This window comes from Acomys russatus, chromosome 13 (genome assembly GCF_903995435.1).
Source record: "Acomys russatus chromosome 13, mAcoRus1.1, whole genome shotgun sequence".
Classification (NCBI taxonomy): domain Eukaryota; kingdom Metazoa; phylum Chordata; class Mammalia; order Rodentia; family Muridae; genus Acomys; species Acomys russatus.
In genome coordinates this window covers 64,961,782-64,982,407 of record NC_067149.1, presented here as the reverse complement: position 1 = coordinate 64,982,407, position 20,626 = coordinate 64,961,782, and the positions used below count along the sequence as shown (strand labels likewise).

Below are 20,626 nucleotides of genomic sequence, written 5' to 3'. Positions count from 1 at the left end.
CCCGGACTGGCCTCCCCCCCCCCCCCCGCCGCCACCTTCCTGAGCTCTTTCGGAGGTCTGGCCCCAGCAAGGCGTTTTGAGGAGCTGGCCACCGGTATCTCACCCCCATCAACTCCTCCCCCGCCCTCTGAGGGCCCAGCAGCAGGAGGGGAGGAACCAAACCCACCCTACATCCTCTAACCCTCCTCCTCCCGTGGATCGCACCTTCTAGAGTCTTAACTCAGTTCTGGAGGACCAGCATCCCCACGACCTGCCCATCGGTCTGTGGCGGCCCTTGCTCCCGGGATGCGAGAGTTAGGGATCCGCCGGCCTTGCGCCCGGGGGTGCGCGGAGCTCCTGCTGCTGCTGCTGCTGCGCGCGCTTCCCTGAGTCTGTAAGTTGAGTCGCTCCTCCCGGGGAGGTCTAGGGGAGGCCGGCTGCAGCGCGGCCGGTGACTTCAAAAGCCAACCGCCTAGGTGCACCCAGCCAGGGTCTTGCCCTGAAACTCCACTGCAGCCCTCAGCAGTGCATCTGACCCCTGTTTTGCAAGTTAGTTTCCAGTATATAGCATGATGGGTGCAGAGGGAGGGGAGGGGCAGCCTTTTAAATGCATGTCGTAAATCCTTCAAATTTAAAGTCATTCATTTCCAAGTTCAAAAGCGCATCATTTGGTACATTAATTACAGTTAACGTTTTCTTAATGAGTAGAAAGAAGCAATTTCTTCGTTGTTACTAAAAAGAGGAGTTTTTTTTTCCTCCGTTACTTTTAACCTTGCTACTTTATCTAAATACTTTATAGCAAGTAGATGGCGAACCCAGCTGGCTTTACTTTTCTTCCTCGACAGCGTGAGCGTGTATCCTTGCCCGCAATATTTACAGAAAAATGCTCTAATATTTGCCCAGGGAGATAAGGAAAGAAAGGAAGAAAGAAAAAGAAAGAAAGAACGGTTCCTCTGGTTCTGATAAAAAAAATTTTCTCTGGGATCCAGATCTTAGACGCAGCTAGGGCTGTCCTTTGTATTGACCACACCTTTAATTTTGCTCAACACTTCCAGAGACTGAGGAGAGAAAGTTGACGGTTTTTAATAAGCCTTTCTCTGGTCTAGGAGGACTAGTGTGGAGGAAAGAAGCCGCAGGTTCGGGCAGGTGCATAGACTGGCTATGGTGACAGCAAGATGTTGGCTAGGAAGAGCATCATCCCGGAGGAGTATGTGCTGGCACGCATCGCTGCGGAGAACCTGCGCAAGCCGCGCATCCGCGACCGCCTCCCCAAAGCCCGCTTCATAGCCAAGAGCGGAGCCTGCAACCTGGCGCACAAGAACATCCGTGAGCAAGGTCGCTTCCTGCAGGACATCTTCACCACCTTGGTAGACCTGAAGTGGCGTCACACGCTGGTTATCTTCACCATGTCCTTCCTCTGCAGCTGGCTGCTCTTCGCTATCATGTGGTGGCTGGTGGCCTTTGCTCACGGGGACATATACGCTTACATGGAGAAAAGCCCCATGGAAAGGAGCGGCCTGGAGTCTACTGTCTGTGTGACCAACGTCAGGTAAGAATGCCAGCAATGTAGAAATGAAAAGCTCTTTCACATAGTCGGCTGTGAAATAAAGAGTTTTCATTGGAAAGTTTAGAAATAAAACAAAAACAAAAAATATAGGGTGCAGAGTGGAGACTGGCATACTAAAATCTTTGTAAATAGAGTTTATGGGTGAGTCTCTGAGGTGCTAGCCTTGGATGAGTTCACAGAATTACTGACTTCCCAAAACCACAGCTTATTTTCACCATGAAACTGATGTCCAGCACGCACCAGTAAGTATCTCCAGTCAATCAAAAGTATTGTGCAAATACAAGAATTTCTGTGAGGTGTTCCTGATTTTAAAATACACTAAAAGTAAAATAATTGAAATAAAACTTAAGCTCCTCTTTATCAAGGTTATTTTAGCATATTTGATGGATTGCTTTAGATTTAAAAATTAAAGCTTATTGTAAAATTAAGGAGGGAGGTTTTTAGTGGAAATTAGTCCAAGTGTTCATGAGGGGGCCGAATAGTAGCAAGTGCGTAACGTTCCCAGGCTTCCCGTTTAGGGATGTTTCAGATACAGCTAAAGAGCAGTTGATGTCCCTGCTCTCTTTGGCATTCCCACAAGGCCCTAAATATTGCAGTGGGGTGAAGTTTTTCAATCTGTTTCTTTGGACAGAGACATGATTTATATTAACTGCAAAAAAAAAAAAAAAAAAAAAAATCCACTAAATAAAAACAGTGGTAACATTGGAGAAATTTCCAGGGTATTTTCTGACTCATTTTCCAAATTCATGTGATTCGTAAGGCAGAGAAATTAAAGCAGTATCACCCAGCAAGGAACCTGTGAAGAATGAGCTTCTCAGTGGCCCTGAAGTCCTAGGCAGAAGCAGGGCATGCCCAGAAGCCAAGCTTCCCATGACCCTATCCACCTTTCCAGTTGGCTAAGTAACTGCCAGGCCATGGAGGGAAAGGTCAGCTTGGACCACACACAGATCCCGGCTCAGATCTGGGGAGAGCACTGTTCTAGATTGAACCAGGGCTTTACTGCTGGGCAGAGAGAATTCTCTTTCCTCAACCTTTTGCTTCATTGAATAAGAAGCCCAGGTGTGCAGAGCAGTAGGAACACTTCAAATGCGTTTAATGGAGTTAATACCTTCCTGCGATGCTGTGGTTCTGAGCAGCTTACTGCCATTGATATGGCTGGTGAGGGTATTAATATTCTAACAGGTTTCCAGTAAATGAGCAAGAGATCCTGACAAGAGAAGTAGGAGAAATGACCAGGATAACATTGAAAAGAAACTAATTTTACTCAAGATAGTCTATTGTCACTATCTGTGAAAAAGAAACCATTTAGGAAATATAAATATATAAATATAAATATATAAAAAAATATATATATATCATCAAGATAGATTATTCTTTGTAGGATGTTTTCTCTGAAGAGAATTTTATAGTGTTCACTGGTCCCTAAAAAGCTGCTTCTTGTTACCTCTTATTGTTCCAACAAGATACTATGAAGAATATTTATTTCCTAGATGCAGTCCTGATGGGGTTGAGCCATGAGAAGTGTTGTCAAAATTGCTAAGAAGCAAAGTTGACTTTATCAGTATAGCAGTGCTAGCTTTTAAATCACACTCCTTAGCTTTATTTTTTTTTTCCCTAGCGAACTTAAAAGATGGGTAATAATTCTAATTGTTTGCATGTCCACTTCTTATATAAAGTCAGTGTTAGACAAATGATTAAATTTGGAAGCAACTTTTTCCCCTGTGGCTGCCTACCAACCAGCACTTCCAACATCGCTTGATCACTCTTGATTTAGGGTGGCTCGCTTTCTCCTTTGTGCAGACGACTTTCCAACAGGAGTCAGAAAACAGAACCGGTGTTATTTTCCTCGTTGTTATTCAGCTCATACGGGGGCCCCCAGCTTTGTCTCTACTAAACACTCTTTCACTTGAGATTGCTTAGCAAGACAGGTGTCCAGAAAAGAGTAGCTTTTATACTGAATAGAGAACTTGAACTGCATTTAAAAATAGACAATATGAAAACACAATTCGTGAACTATCTCCCAAGCCCTGGACTGACTGGAGAGGAAAATCTTGCCTTAGGCTCTTCTTTAACATATAAACCATCATTAAAGCCCAGTGCTGTGCGTGCGCCCTCTTCAGGGATCTATTCCTGCTACCGTAGTGTTTTCAGCCCATGCCATGTATCTCCTGGTGTGTAGGTCGGACAGAAGTCAGTTTTTACAGTTTCCCATAAGCCCCTTTTAGCCACAACAGAGATAAAAGGCCCCTTTCCTACTCCACTTAGAAGCTGGTGCTGGTGTGTAGGAACTCACACACTCTTTTGACTTCCTGCCAAAATGCTGTGTGTGTGCTGAGTGTTCTGAGTGCAAATGTTTTGTTCTTTTGTTGTGCCTGGTATTCACAGACACTATTTTGACAGACTGCTAATGTGTGACTTCTCTCCTATGGAGTTAGAGAAATGTGGACTTGAGGTGAGGGGTCGGGGATAAGGGCGGCAAAGAAGCCACAGCAGCTCTGGGTATGCAGCCAAGTAAATAATTTGCTAATAGCAAATTGAGATTCTTCTCAGCCAGAGATAAAGCACAATTACCCAGGCGTCCAGGGGGAGCCCACCAACTCCTTGCCCGGTCTATGAGATGGGGAAAAGATGTACAACCTCAGAACAAACAAACAAAATTTTTCCAAGAAAATCCCGACACCCCTTGCCTCCTTCCTCTTGCCTCTTTGAGAACACCAGGCCAGACCTGACAGGACTCACAGATGTAGTCATTACATACACACAGTTGTGAGCCAGCCATTCACTAACCGACACATGCAACTCCGTTATTAGCTTCCACATTCTCTGGGTCAAATTGAAAACAAAGTGGAATAATCGATGAGACAGGGCCCTCCTCCAAATGGAAAAACTCTCCTTATTAAAACTCTAATGATCCAGGACAGTGTAATTTGTACTGTTTCCTCACTGTGCTAAATTGTATAAACAGAACAACTAATCACTGGATAATGAGCATAATTTTAGAAGTTTTAAATAATTAAAAAAATTTTTTCACTCATAGCTCACTAACTTCCACATGACTCAAGTTGTTTAAACGTGAGTAGGTGCTAAATACCTGCCTGTTAGAAAATTCCAGAAAGCAAGTTAGGCTTTGCTAAAATGAAGTATGTTTGCAAGTTATATTTAGTTACTACTTTATGAATGTCTTCACAAAGTATATGACTAAGCAAATAGAGGAATTGTATCCCCAAATCTTTAGGTACATCCACAGGTGCAAAAAGAAAGGGGGAGTACAGGGAGGGGAAAGGGAGAGAGGAGGAGGCGGCTGGGATTTAAAATTAGTCTTTCCAGAAGCACTGGGCTGCAGTGGCGAGCTCCTCCTAGGCTCCTGGGCTCTTTTCACGGTGCACACTCTGCCCTGGCGTCACTTCTGATATCGTTTCTTGCAGGTCATTCACGTCTGCGTTTCTCTTCTCCATTGAGGTTCAAGTGACCATCGGCTTCGGAGGGAGAATGATGACCGAGCAATGTCCTCTGGCTATCACGGTTCTGATTCTGCAGAACATCGTGGGCCTGATCATCAACGCGGTCATGCTGGGCTGTATCTTCATGAAAACGGCGCAGGCTCACAGAAGGGCAGAGACTCTGATTTTCAGCCGCCATGCTGTGATCGCCGTCCGCAACGGCAAGCTGTGCTTCATGTTCCGGGTGGGTGACCTGAGGAAGAGCATGATCATTAGTGCCTCGGTGCGCATCCAGGTGGTCAAGAAAACAACCACACCAGAAGGGGAGGTGGTGCCTATTCATCAGCTGGACATTCCGGTGGACAATCCCATCGAGAGCAACAACATCTTCCTGGTGGCCCCTTTAATCATCTGTCACGTGATTGATAAGCGCAGCCCCCTGTATGAAATCTCAGCGGCTGACCTTGTCAGTCAAGACCTGGAGGTCATAGTGATTCTCGAGGGCGTGGTGGAAACCACGGGCATCACGACGCAAGCGCGCACCTCCTACATCGCCGAGGAGATCCAGTGGGGGCACCGTTTCGTGTCAATTGTGACTGAGGAGGAGGGAGTGTACTCGGTGGACTATTCTAAATTTGGTAATACGGTGAAGGTGGCTGCTCCACGATGCAGTGCCCGCGAGCTGGACGAGAAGCCTTCCATCCTGATTCAGACCCTCCAGAAGAGTGAACTGTCGCACCAGAATTCCCTGAGGAAGCGCAACTCCATGAGGAGAAACAACTCCATGAGGAGGAGCAACTCCATCCGGAGGAATAACTCTTCCCTCATGGTGCCCAAGGTGCAGTTCATGACTCCGGAAGGAAACCAGTGCCCATCAGAATCATGACTGCAGGATGACCCTTAGGCCGACACTCACCGGGTTCTGATGACTGACAGCCCTCAAGCAGTCACGCATTCCGTTTTGATGGCTGACAGGCAATCCTGAGACAGTTCATTGAGTTCTGGTGACTGTAATATTGGTCGCATCACCAAGCCAGGGCTGGAACACAGCATTCCTACTTTAATGCACTGAAAAATATTCATTAAAAAAAATTGAACCTCCTGTATTAACAAACAGTAACCCACGAAGCAGATGATTCACGGTTCCACCTTGTTTCACACTCAGAATGTCACTGTGACGTGCTGAAGTTATTATGTTGAATATGGAACTATCCACGTCTCTCATTTTGAAGCATAGTTTAGGACTGGACCTGGTCATTGTCTCTGTCACTGGCTGTTCTGTTTCTGTGGCTCGCTCTAGAACAGCAGATAGGAGAGGAAGGGGAAATCGCCAGTCACATTAAGGACCTTCTATATGCCACCGTGCTGAGTGTGGTAGGAAGCCTAAAGCAAACCGCTCGGGTCTGGCTGTTTCGAAGCAGCTTAATTCTTTCTACTGACCTCTCTTGACAGTCTATTGGGTAGAACCAGGCAAGGGTCTGCAGACAAGCTGAGTCCTACCCCGCCCTCCACCCCCACCCCAAGAAAAGCTGTATTGAATATTTCATTAAAACATTTCCTTTATACTCACCGTGTAGTTTTGTGAGTCCTCTTACACAAAATCATCTCAAGTGAAAAACCCATAAAACCCTCATCTTCTGAGGCATGGAGTCCACAGTGATGGCACTGCCTGCTAAGAGTCCAGTCTCAGATCCATGGCCAACGAGAACTGCAGTTTCTTGTTTCCTTTGCCATTTATCTGATGCTTGGTTTGAAATATTCTTTTGGTATTTCTTTGTGAGCTTGGGATGTCATGGGAACCTGTACTCCTTATCTTTGAATCTCCCACCTCTTGTCTTATAAATACATTTTCTTCCCAGCAATCGCTGTAGTCAGAGATAGTTGGTGAGCTTATGTCACTTGACTAAGATGGCCATCGCGTCATCCTTAGCTTCTGTGTATTTGGGTAAGGGAAGGGTACAGAGACATCCTGGGCTAACACAGTCTGTAGTGTAATAAAACTTGGAAGCTGGGTAGCTGTGTGACCTTTTAGCTGGAGTTTAGGGCTTGAATTTGTTTCATATATGAGCCATTGAACCACATGGGCCATCATGAATGTGTTCAAATCTAGCCTTGAAAGTCTCCAACCAGGTATTACCTGCCAGGTTAAGTTAATTATTCCTTAAAAAAAAATGTTCTGACTTGGAACTCTAGACTCAGATCAACCAGGTACTTGAAGCTCTGCTCATCTGTTTAATAAGATACTCAAAACCTGCTATTGTGTCTTTAGAAGCCAATGCTTCGGGTATAGGAGTGCAGCTCGGTTAATGAAGTGCTTACCTAGCATGTACAAAGCCCTGCGTTTGGTTCCCATCACCTCACAGCACAAACGAAGTGTGGTGGTGCAACACCTATAAGCCTAGCCTGGGAGGTTGAGGCAGGAGGATCATAAGTTCAAGTCATCTTCAGCAGCTACACTTTGAGTCTCAGGCCAGCCTGGTCTACTACCACTGCCCAAAATAGGAAAAAATGAACAACTATTAACCCCCACAATACTTGATTCCCACTCAAAAACCCATTCTTCTCTTTAGTTTTGCAGTCATTCGCACTAATACCTGGGGCTCATACTTGACACCTTTTTCATACCTTCTGTGCCAGTCACTAGCAAATATCATGGCTTCACATTAAAAAATAAATACAGAGTATAACTGTTTCTTTATACTGCCTCCTTCCTGGTACAGTATGGCTGCTTCCCACAGGCTGTACACAATGTACATCTGCCAATTATTGGAATATTGAGACACTTCTTTAGAAGTCACTGAAGAAAACCTGTCTTGATAAAACAGTCTAACAGCAATTGTAGATTCTGTAGCAGTTCTGGGAAAGGCTTGTCATGTTGATATCCCAAGGCAGCTAAGAAAACCCAGCAAGCATCCACCACGCTGGCCACAGGAACATGTATAGTGCTGCCTGCTCTTCAGGAGAAGCACAGTATTCCTAAAGGCAATGGGCTGCAAGGCAGGAAATGCTGGACACCCTCAGTGAGGGTATGATATAAGACTTCTGCCAATTATTGGAATATTGAGACATTTCTTTAGAAGTCACTGAAGAAAACCTGTCTTGATAAAACAGTCTAACAGCAATTGCAGATGATATGATGTAAGACTTCTGAGTCTAGGTGATGCAGAATGCCAAACACCTAGTGGCTTTCACATTGATGCATGAGTTCACGGAAGGTCTGATGTGACTCTCTGTGTCAAGTCATGGCTTAGAACACGATGCTATTCAGATAATGACAGTCGCAAAACAACCCCTAAAGATCCACAAAGCCTTTAGAGTGAACAAGACTCTATGACCTACTTCTGCTAAAGCCTTTAGAGTGAACAAGACTCTATGACCTGGGCTGGAGAGATGGCTCAGAGGTTAAGAGCACTGACTGCTCTTCCAGAGATCGTGAGTTCAATTCCCAGCAACCACATGGTGGCTCACAGCCATCTATAATGTGATCTGATGCCCTCCTCTGGCCTGCAGATGTACATGCAGGCAGAGCACTGTATACATAATAATAAATAAATACATCTCTCTTTTTTTAAAAAAGGTTCTATGACCTACTTCTGCTAAGCTAAATCCACTGTACTAGTGATTTGGAGAATATTCTTTATTTTAGACAACAAGAACATCATAGACTGTGTAGCTTATTCGGTAGAGAGCTTCAGAACCTGAGATCAAAACGCAGGAAGCAATATAATGCTTGTAATACCAGAGTGCTGGGAGGTAGAGCAGGCTGACTAGCTGGCCAGCCAGACCAATATACTTGGTGAGCTCTTGGCCAATAGGAGACCTTGTTTTAAGAACAAAGTAGAAAGTGCCTGAGGGACCAACCACTTTCAAGGGTGTCCTCTAGACCATGTGGGAGAGTACACACACACGCACACAATTTGCTCTCTTTTCTGTATGTGTGTATGTTTTTATATACACGTATGTATATATAATCTCATTTATGTATAAAGTTTAAATATTATTTTATATTCAATATTTAGAGTTTTTTCTTCCACTCAAGTCTTCATAGAGCAGCCATACTTTTTCAAACCATAAACCATGTTATACTCTGACTCCTCTTTAAAGGCCTCCATGGCCTTCCCTTTTTCTTAAAATGAAAATGAAAATCCTTTCCAAGACTCATAAACCACTATATCCAATCATGACCAATTTCAATTGCACTGTTCTTTCCATATTGGGTGGGGGGGAGTGTTTTTTGCATTTGTTTGATTGGGGTGTGTGTGTGTGTGTGTGTGTGTGTGTGTGTGTGTGTGTGTGTGTGTGTGTGTGTGTGTGTGTGTGATAAAGTCTTAGTTCGTAGCCTATGCTGGCTTGGGACGCAGTATGAAGCCCAGGTGTACTGAGACTCATAGCAAGTCTCTCTGTGTGTGCAGTTCCCCAGAAGGTCAGAAGAGGTCAGACGATCCCCTGAAACTGGAGTTACAGATGTTTGAGAGCTCCTAAGTTAGCACTGGGAACTGAGCTCAGGTCCTCAGCAAGGACAGCAACTGCTCTTAACTGCTGGGCCATATCTCCAGCTCCCAGAGAAGTCATTTAGTAAGCAAGGAAAACAACAAATATGTAAATAATATTTCTACCATTTGAATAACAAAATTCATACGATTGTCCAATATTAAATTCTCTTGTGTTTGGATTCCTTTTGGAAATTGGTTTTTTTTTTTTACATTGTATTTCTATAGGGGAAATTTTGATTTTTTTCACCCTCTTTTTAACCTTTTGTCACAGAGAAGTTCAACCATGCACAACAGTGCAGATATTACTATAATGAACACTACATAGTCATCACTTGCCTCAATGTCTGTGTGTCTGTGACTATTTTTCATCTCTTACCCCCTCTGTAATGGCACAGATGTGAAATGTCCACCATAAGCTCAGGTGTTTGAATACTTGGTCCTTAGCTGGGCTTGGGCTTAGAAAGTAGAACCAATGGGAGGAGTCTTGAGAAGACAGTCTTGAAATTTGACAGCGTAGTGCCACTTCCTGTCTGTTCGCTGATTTCTAACTGCGGTTGCATTGATCAGCCACTTCCTGCTGCTACAGCCATGCCTTCTTCTCCACGATGAATTGTATCGTGTTAATTATATGTATTGTATACATACTACGCAGGTGTATGTGCATGAGTGCAGTGCCTGCAGAGGTCAGACCTAGGTGTCAGGTCCCCTGGAGCTGGAGTTCTGGGCAGTTATGAACTGCTATGTGAGTGCTGGACGGCAGGTCCTCTTACCACTGAGCTAACTCTCCAGCCCCAAGTGAAGTTTTCTTGCAACCAGAAATTGGAAGTGGTGTGCTGGCTCCTGTTCAAAGCCTTTTCATTCAAAAGGAGGCACATGGCCACTGGAAAAGCAGATGAAGAGTGTCAAGTCTAAAGCCGATGGCCAACTTCCCAGAAAAACAAAAACTATAGCTATGAGCTAAAAGAAGGGACCAGGGAGGAGAGGGCACCTACCAGTAGCATGTCACCACATATTTAAAGCAAACGCTGTAATAGATGCTCTGAAGACAAGAGTCGTGGGAGAACTTTAAGTGATTTCAGAAAGTTCTATGAAATAAACTTAAGCAGAAGTCAAGTGGGAGTTTGGTGGGAGAGGTGTGTATATATATATGTATATAGCTGGATATGCATAATTTATATCTACATCTATATCTATGTATGTATGTGTAGATAGATGATTATAGATAGGCAAAGAGATAGACAGAGATAGGGATAGATAGATAAAGAGATAGATGGTAGATTGGTAGATAGATGATAGGTAGATGATAGATAGATAGATAGATAGATAGATAGATAGATAGATAGATAGATAATAGATAGATGTGGAACTCAGTGAACTTGAAAAGCTGGAAGGTGTTGGGAACGAAGTTGGGAAATGAGCCCAGGAAGCTGCATCAGAGTCCAGCTAGAAAAAATGGGCTGCCATTCCTGAGAAAGTTGGTCTTTCTCCACTGGTCTATGTCAAATGCTTGAAGCCCTTTGAGAGCTCTGTTGAGTTGTAGTGTTTTCAACTGAGAAGAGGATCATGACTTGAAGTTTGTATTTAGCAGTTTCGTCCTTTGCTTTGTCAATACACACTGAAGAAATCCAGGAGAATTTAGGTATTTATTCTCTGTATGTGTGCACACATGTTTGTGTGTGAAGATGGTGCATATGGTGGGTGTGCACTGGTGCAAATATGCATGAGGAAGCCACAGATTGATCCTGGGTACCTTAGTCCTTGGTGTTTAATTTTTGAAACAAGGTCTCTCACTGGCTAACCTGGAGCTCATCACTGTGGTTAGGCTGGCTAGTCAGCAGCTCCAAGGACTTACCTGTGGGTGCTCCCGGTGCATTGGGGTTACAGACACATGAAGCTGTGCCTGCTTTTATGTAGGTTCTGGGGCCTAAACTTAGTTCTGCACACTTGCACATCAAACACTTCACCCACTGAGCCATGTCCTCAGTGCTGAGCATTAATTTTTACATCATTAAAATAAACTGTACTCAAGGCAATCATTTTACCTCAGGTACCCCAAAGTGCATCAGAGGGATGGAAGGATGGCTCACAGTGAAGGCAGCAAAGTCCTCAGGGGACAGAGTCACCTGAAAAGGAGGGCTAATGGAGATGAAGCCCACCGAGAGCAGGCTTGCTTCTAATGCTCTATTTTGTCCTGACGTGAAAGGCTGATTAAGATTTTCACAAACTTGAACTTGAATCTTTGCAGTATATTACCAAAAGGGGTGTAATTGGAGTCACATCCTCTCAAAGTCTGTGGGGAATTTCCATCACATTTGATGAGAATCGTGTAGAAAGATCCTGGGAAGAGCGTGGCCCCTGAGCTTCCTCTTGAGCCGTCTGTGAGATTTGTTGTGGTTGCTTTCACGCACTGCTCCTTGGAGACACACATTTCAGTTTTTTCTTCCTTTCTACATCCTGAAAATAATGAAAAGGTGGAGACAGAAGACGACCCAGGAAGCACAGAGATCTCTTCGTTCTTTATCTGTGATTAACTTATTTATCAAATATGAAATTTCTTTCTCTATAAATGACAAATCGCAAAATAGCATCAACAAGAGGAGGAAATGCTTCACTGTGCTTACAGATGACATCTTTGTCTCTGGAGGTCACTTCCTTGGGCCACGGGAGGACTGTGAGCTCTGAGTCACTCTGTCAGGCCAAGGCCAAGGGGATTTAAATGTGTCTACGGACAGCGGATGCTAGAAGTTCACTCAGGAAGAGCCTTGTGCTAAGAGACAAACAATAGGCAGGAATTGTTGACCAACACCGTGTAGCTGGGAAAAAAGAAAGCCAGAAAAGACAACAGCTCTGATGGTGGCCGGTGTGGTGCTTCCTCTCCCAGGGATCAGCAAGGCCACTGTGTCATGGTTACAGCATGTGCCCTGTCTTCCTATGCCTAAGTAACTAGGGGTGGGTTGTGATTTTGATTTTGACATGAAAAGTGTTCCTTCTACAGTCTATGGAATGTGAGCCAAGTTTTTATTTGTTTGTTTTTTTGTTTTCCTGTCCCACATTTCCATCTGATCCTTTTTGGGTAAAACTGTCATATGTGTCAGCTCTTCCTTAAAGAAAACAAACACACCTGGCTATTTTTTGTTCAATGGTCAATGTCAGAAATAGAAGATGTTGAACTTCAGACCAAGCTTTCTGTATGTGTTTTCTGTGCTTCGCCTCTGTTAGGAGTAGTTCCACATTTATTGTGACGTTCAATATTGCCTACTTCTATTAGTGTCACCCACTTTTTCTTCCAAATTCAGAGTATAACCACTCAAGAGTAAAGAATAATAGCACGCAAGAGCCCCTGTCTAACTAGCGTTAGCTTTGCTTGAAATGGAAATTTTTTAAGTGCAATTGTCTTTCAGGTTTTAAAAAAATAACAGTAATCAATGCCTTTGTCAAATTAGAGAAGACAAAATTTCAATCTGTACACCATGGGCCTGAAGCCACAAGCCTTCCTAGAAGTGGGCAGGCCCAAGATTCCCTCAGTGTCAACCACTTGAAAAGAAAACACAAGGTGCCAGAGCTCTGTGGCAGCCCTGTCTCAGTGTCTGCTCCTGCCATCCATCTCTGATCCGGGTATTTCCTGACCTTTGCTGCAAGGTCAATCATCTTATCACTCCAAGTCTTTTGGATGAACGAGAGTAACAGGTCTCAGCCAGCTCAGATTTCTTTTCCCAGCAACTCCTCTTATCTTCCTTATTTTCCCAGGCGTTCCTCTGAATTTCTTTCCTACTACAACTACTACTACTAATAATAATTTTTAAAAAGTCAATGCTGCAGAAGATTAATTTTTATTGGAATTTTAAAAATTGTTACAGACACATGGGAGTCAGCTAAAGGCAATGCTTACCATGTGAGTGAGAGATTCTACTTAGAATCACTCGCTGTTTCTGATTTGCTCACTTCAAGTTGCTTAATGATGCCCCTAACTGAAAAGAGTGACCTCAGAGAATGGGGCTGACTGCTTCTCCTTTAATTTCTTTCCCTGCACTAAATTACTCAGTGTTAAGACATTCATTCATGTTGTTTGAAAACTAAGGCACCATTCTTGGTGAGAGAGTAAGGCTCCAGGAGCTGACTCAGTTGTCAGCAGGGTCCAGTCTCTATGGTCTCCTTGTGTGGGCAGCATTATTATCTTAATCTATGATGTTCTAGAACAAATTCCCTGGTTCTTCCTTGTCATTGGACTCTTGCTGCCTTACCTGTCAATGAGTCCTTCTTTTCTGCCATTAGGTTGGTATATTTCTGTAGGGCATCACCTGTTGCTATCGCTAAAATAGTATTAGCAGTGGTAACTGTGGTTCCAGCATAAGATGCATCATGGGCTTGCTATTGTGCAGTTACTGTACTGGAGACAAATCATTACTATCTGATCTTTAGACCATGTGCATTCTAGGAAAGTGCTGTGACACACAGCTACACTCCTGTGCTGACTAACTCTTTAATAACTCTGTACATAGACACAGAGTCACGTGCTACTAAAGGAAGGGCGCACACTTTGACAGGTGCATTGTCCGATGCTTTCACAACTGTGCTCACATAAACATACCTGACAAAGTAAGTCACTCACTGAGACCTCTTAATCAGCAGAGGCAAGGTCAACTGCAGCTGGGTGTGGCCAGAGCTTGGCACTGTTAGTTGCTCAACTCTTCCCTCTGAATTGAAATAGTCCTCCTTGGAGGACGAAGAGAAGCCCATAAGACTCAGAAGATAAAGAAACTTATAAAGCATGAGGAGCCTGAATTACAAGATCCACAAAGACCCAACGTACTACAAGTTGTAAACCATTGCCAAGGAGACATGTCAGCGGTGCCATCTGCTCTTGGGTTCAGATTGGGTCATTTGGGTTGAGATTGGGCCATTAGCCCAGTTGGAGTGCGTTTTCCTGTTACTCATGCTCCTGTAAGCAACCCTTCCCCCAGGCTCCTGGAAGTAACCCCTCCTCAATGCTCCTGGAAGCAGCCCCTCCCCTATGCCCACATAAACAACTCCTCTCCCATGCCACAGAAAATAACCCCTCCCACATATTCTAATAAGTAGTCCCAATAAAATGATTGGTTCACCAAACTAGACTTGGGTGGAATCCTTCCTTTGTTTTGTTGTTGTTAATGCTCTAGCTCGGGTGAATAATCACTTACCCATGTCTCCCTCGAAGTCACACATCTTACAGTAAGTTGTGGAATTTGCATGTAGAAGGAACAGACTCTAAAAGAGACAGGGTAGCAGACACATAGACTAGAAGCACAGCTGCTTGGTAGTATGTGATATACACAGTTGCATGCACTGTATTTTTAGGTGACACGATCAGCTTACTCATAAAACACATGAGCAATGCATTGATGTGTTGCACTAAGACATCTAAAATGACTGCAACGTGTCACTAGGCAACAAGAAATGTCAGCTCCCTCACAGTATTCTGGGATCAACCTTGTATGTCGCTCATTGTTAAAAATGTCATCACAGGGCTTATGACTGTATTTCACAAAACTGGAAGACAGAAACAAAGAAAGTAAAATACAGTCAAGGCATACCCTATCCAGACCACTAGGGGACTATAAAGAGACAGAGCTGGGTTTAAAATACAATTAAAGGGGCTGGATAGATTAATCAAAAGTTAAGAGCACTTGCTGCTCTTCCAGAGGACCCAGGTTCAGTTCCCAGCACCCACTGACAGCATGCAACCCTAACTCTACTTTCACAGGGTGAAACCTCCCCTTTTGGCCTCCATGAGCACTTCATACATACAACATATACACACGTGCATTCATGCAAACATCCATACATATAAAGCAATAAAATAATGACTTCAAAAATAACATCCAGTTAAAGTCAGGGAAAAATATACTATTCAACACAGCAGAAATGGCACCAACGAGAGACACCATAACAAGACAAGAGACACATCTTGGAAATGAACACTGGAGGTGTGTAGCAAGTCACACTTGAATACCGTTTGCTATTTTGTTAATTTGAGCTGTGGTGGTCTGCCTTGCATGGTCATTCCAAGAGTCCTGTTAGAGTCAAGGTACATACACAGAGCAACATAGTTTCCTCTAAAAGTAGAAAGGGGAATTTTCATATTGATTTTTACATAGAGTGGCCTGGTTTGTATTGTCTGCTTCCTGCAACTAGTCACCTGTACAGTGACCATTATCAAATAAATCCTGTCAATAGCTGGCTTTAGCAATGCTGATAGCCCATGAGCTTTGTTTTGTTTGTTTGCCTGTGTGTGTGTTATTTTGCTTTTAGTTTGCCTTCTCAGAAATACATATATTCAACTACAATTTCTTGGTGCAGTAATTTTACATAATGACAAATTAATAAAACCCACTTCTAAGGAAAATTATAGACAAGCTAAGGGGTAAAGAAACATTTAAAATGCAAAGTAGAACCTAAAGAGTGTTACAAGTGATATGCAGACAAAGGTCACATGAAATGCTTTAGGAGAACAGAGCGATGTCTCAGAGGCTAAGAACACTGACCGCTCTTAAAAAGAAGCCGGGTCTTTCCTCCTAGCACTTATGCCAGCAAGTTCCCAAACGCCTGTAACTACAGTTCTAGGGGCTCCCACACCCTGTTCTGGTATCCACGGGCACTTGCACACGTGTGGTACACATAGCATCACATAGGCATGTACATGCACGCACGAGAACGCACGCATGCGCGCGCGCACACACACACACACACACACACACACACACACACAAATTTAAACATTTAAAAAGATTTTAGGATAAGATTAACTTTCAGATACAAAGATCAAAGAATAAGAAGATATTGAGATGTGCTTGAGCACTATTCCAAAAGAAAAAAACAAAAACAAAACAAAACTACAAGAAGGAGAGCAAACAGAGGAAGAGGCAATGTTTCCTTAATCCATTCAGTGTTACTTGTTAAATAAAGGATGTCAGTGTGTACAGGGTAGGGAGGACAGTGGTAAACCAGATGGACATAGACAAAGTAGATGAAGACCCTGGCCTCATGGAATGATGATCTTACGGAAGAGAACACACACACACACACACACACACACACACACACACACATACATACACCCACCACCACCACCAGGTTTTTTTGAAGATAGAAATAAAATGAGATGCAGGAAATAAACAGGTAACATTATTGATGAGGCACACGAGGTGGACATGAACAAGCTTTATGGTAGGAAGTTATGAGAAAGGTTTTCTGAAAATGTGGTTTTAAAAAATTAATTCATTTGTTTATTCACTTTACATCCTGGTCATAGCCCCCTCTCTCCTCTCCTCCTAGCCTCACCCTCTCTCTCTCTCTCTCTTCCCCCATCTTCCTCCCCTTCTCTTTAGAAAAGGGGAGCCCTCCAACCCTTCCTCAATATATTAAGTCACATTAGGACTGAGCACATCCTCTTCCCCTGTCACCTGGCAAGGCAACAAGAAATGTCCATGAACAAAAAGCAGGCAACAGAATTCAAGTCAGAGATAGCCCCTGCTCCCCTTACTAGGTAGCAGACCCATATGAAGGCTGAAATGCCTATGGGCTAAATGTGTGTAGGGGGCCTAGGTCCAGTCCATGCATGGTCCGTGGTTGGTTCTTCAGTCACTGCAAGCCTCTCTGTGCCCTGGATAGTTGACTCTGTTGGTCTTTTTGTGGAGCTCCTGTCACCTCCAGGTCCTTCTATCTTCCTCCACTTTTCCACAAAACTCCTTATGTTTTGCCCAATGTTTGACTAGGAGTCTCAGCATCTGCTTAGATTGCTGCTGGGTGAAGCCTCTCATAGGGAGTGCAGAGGGAAATGAGAGTGAGGACAGGAAAGAAAAGGGCCTGCAGAGGGAAGAGAAACCATGGGCAGGGGCATCTCTGTGGCAAGCTGGAGACCTAAGACAGGGCAGGCTTCTGGGAGGAGATGGGGGTGACTATAGCTGAGACACCTAGTAGCAAGGGTCATGGAGATTGAAGAGGATACCCTCTAACTAGACAGGACTCCTAGTGGAGGGAGGGGAACACTAACCCACCCACAAAACTTTTGATCCAAATTACCCTGCCTACAAAATTTGCAGGAATAAAGATGGAGCAGAGACTGAGGGAATGTCCAACCAATGCCTGGCCCAACCTGAAACCTACCCCATGAGAGAGAGAGCCAACCCCTGACACTATTAACAATATTCTTCTATACTTGCAGACATGAGCCTAGAAAATATGCTTTTATTGAAGCCAATTAGACAAGAGATGGCCAGGCAGAGGGTGATAAGAAGGCAAAAACTCTGACAAGCTTCTTTAAGGAATGTGTTAAATGGGACAAAGGCCATGTGCCTGGGTAGGAGGCACTTGTGTCCGGAGAGACAAAGCACCTAGTCTCCAATTTTACTCTAGAAGCAATGGGAGATTGTCATGGGTTTGTGTGTGTGTGTGTGTGTGTGTGTGTGTGTGTGTGTGTGTGTGTGTGTTCTACACAGATAACTCAGCAGAACTGAAGAAATAAATAGCCTGGCAGGGGAAGGTGGTTGGGGGGCAGGGGAGAAATGTTTAGTAGAGCCAAGAAACAAATTTGTTCAACTTCAGAGAGACAGGAAAAGGAAACATCTTTAAAGAAGACAGAGATAATCAGGAAGACAGAAAATAAAGTATAGGAGGTCAAAAAGACAAGAAGTCCCCCACACACAAACAGTGGGGTGATCAGTGGTGTCTTCATTAGAGTTTCTACTGCTATGATGAAACATCATGACCAAAGGCAACTTAGAGCAGAAAGGGCTTTTATGTCTTATACTTACAAGGCTCGGTCCATCACTGAAGGCAGTCAGGGTAGGAGCCTGCAGGAAGTAGCTGAGGCAGAGGCCATGGAGGAGTGCTTGCTGCCCATGACTTGCTCAGCCTGCTTTCTCATAGAACTCATGGCCACCAGCCCAGGGATGGCACCACCCACAATAGGCTGGGCCCTTCTACATCAATCATCAATCTAGAAAATGCCCCACAGACTTTCCTATAGGCCAATGTGATGAGAAATTTTCTCAATGGAAGTTCCTTCTTCCTAAATGACGATGGAGTGTATCAAGTTGGCACAAAACTAGCCAGAACACCTAGTATTGAGGTGTTAGAGGACACCAGGAAAAATGTCACTCTTTAAGTTACTGTGATTATTTGAAAGTTGACTTTAAGATGATTCTGTCACCCAGCAGACTTGAAGATGTAGAACTCAAGATCTATTCTAGGGGTCAGAGAGATGGCTCAGTGGGGAAAGACATGTGACATCAAGTTTGACAACCTAAGTTCGATCCTCAGGATCTATACATTGTCAGGAGAGGTCTAACTTCAATGACCTGTCCTCTAACCTCTGTGAAATGCACAGAGAGAAAGAGAGAGAGAGAGAGAGAGAGAGAGAGAGAGAGAGAGAGAGAGAGAGAGAGAGAGAGAGAGAGAGAGAGAGAGGAGAAAATAAGAAAGAAAGAAAGAAAGAAAGAAAGAGTAAATACAATTTGCTTTTACTAGCCTGATTTAATTTTCATTTCTGAGGCTTACTGCCTCTGCCTGCTAACCTAGGTCTAGTCCTGGAAGCTTCTAGTCTCTATGTTATTTAGGCCTAGAATCATTTCAACCTTATTACAGAATAAGCTCACCCTTTCTAGTTCTTTATGGCTCTGGCTGGTTGATTCAACTCAGCTGTCTGGCTCAAAACTTCTCTCCAAGATGACTGATTCAAACTGCCTTCTCTTAGCTTTTCACTGAATTGCTCTGCTTGGTCTCATATTAAGTTTGTCAATATGTTCCAGTCTTCTGGATCCTTCTCATTCTCTGACTTATTCTGTCTTCACTTGTGTCTAGCTTGCTCTCTCTGCAACCTGCCTCTGTACAACTGTCCTGGTAAAACTACCACACACTCCTCCTCCTCCTCCTCCCCCTCCTCCTCATCCCCCTCCTCCTCCTCTCCCTCCTCCTATTATTACTACTTTAACCATTCTCCCTGAACTGCTCTTGAGAGTTGGCATATCCTATCCTGTCAAATATTTCTTTGATTTGCCACTTCATCTGTCTCTCATTTAGACATCATTGCTTGAGATTAAAGGTGTGTACTAAGACATGTCTGTATTCCAGCAGAGGGATATAAGGTGTGTGGCCTGTCTGTATTCTAGGAAGATCACACAGACCTAGAAGGTCTTTGAATGTGATCAGAGCAGCCATGTTGCTAGATTAAAATTCCTGAGAGAGAGAGAGAGAGAGAGAGAGAGAGAGAGAGAGAGAGAGAGAGAGAGAGAGAGAGAGAGAATTTTAGAGTATACACTCAGGTATGAAGACCCTGTGCTAACACTTAAGAACACCCATATTCAATCAGGTAGTGGATGGGTATTAGTGGACAACAGGGTTTGGTCCCTGTCAATTGTTAAAATGATTCCTTGCCATACAAAACCTTAAGATCCTACTCCCAAGGCATCCTTCAGTTTTTAGATCCTCCATCCCCTTTTTATCTGTAGCTCATTTAATGAAGACTCTAAGTTTGGTGTCATATATACATGAAGCAGATTAATCCTCCAATGTTATGTCAATCACGTTGTCAAATGTGTCAAAGTTTCCTTCCTGGCTGAGAACACTTCTTCCTCCCAAACTTCCAAAACTCGTGTTCACTTAAATCCGTCCACTACATATCAGACAGGAAACTTCTCTTCTTCTATCATAGGAAAAGCTGTTCTCAGAAGATACAAACTGAGTCTGTGGGGGGGGGGAGGGGTGTAACCTGGTTTTAGCATCTTCATCCTTCTCCCTCACCTTGGAGGCTGATTGAAGTGGGAGGGCTAGCCCACTATAGGGTGACATCCCTAGGTAGATGGGTCTGGGTTGTTTCCTGAGCAAGCTGGAGTGAACAAGCCAGCAAGCAGCATGCCTCAGCAGTCTTCAGTTCCTGCCTTGAGTTCCTGCCCTGGCATCTCTTGATGGTGACTATAACTTATAACCTAAATAGGCCCCCTTCTTCCTCAAGTTGTTTTTGGTCAGTTCTCTCTCAACCTCTAGGGCATTGGGGCTGTCAGGATACCTCCATAGGTAAGGGTACATACTGCTCTTCCAAAGAATCCTAGTTTGGTTCCCAGCATCCACATTGGAAAGCTCACAACTCCATCACCAGGAGGTACAACATCCTC

The 20,626-nt window shown here is 43.9% G+C and overlaps 1 protein-coding gene across 1 annotated transcript; it reads left to right on the top strand.

The window, feature by feature from the left end:
• The first annotated feature begins 1,037 nt into the window (after positions 1-1,037).
• On the top strand, positions 1,038-5,922 carry Kcnj8 (potassium inwardly rectifying channel subfamily J member 8). The gene is made up of 2 exons (XM_051155543.1): positions 1,038-1,528; positions 4,972-5,922. Exons 1-2 carry the CDS (start codon positions 1,155-1,157, stop codon positions 5,870-5,872), a joined length of 1,275 nt encoding a protein of 424 aa, XP_051011500.1. The 5' UTR covers positions 1,038-1,154; the 3' UTR covers positions 5,873-5,922.
• The last annotated feature ends 14,704 nt before the right edge of the window (positions 5,923-20,626 follow it).

Bases quoted from the DNA above. Each gene is read 5' to 3' on its own strand.
- Kcnj8 (XM_051155543.1), top strand. From the start codon at position 1,155: ATGTTGGCTAGGAAGAGCATCATCCCGGAGGAGTATGTGCTGGCACGC. The intron at 1,529-4,971 runs GTAAGAATGCCA...CGTTTCTTGCAG, and splicing joins GTCTGTGTGACCAACGTCAG to GTCATTCACGTCTGCGTTTC.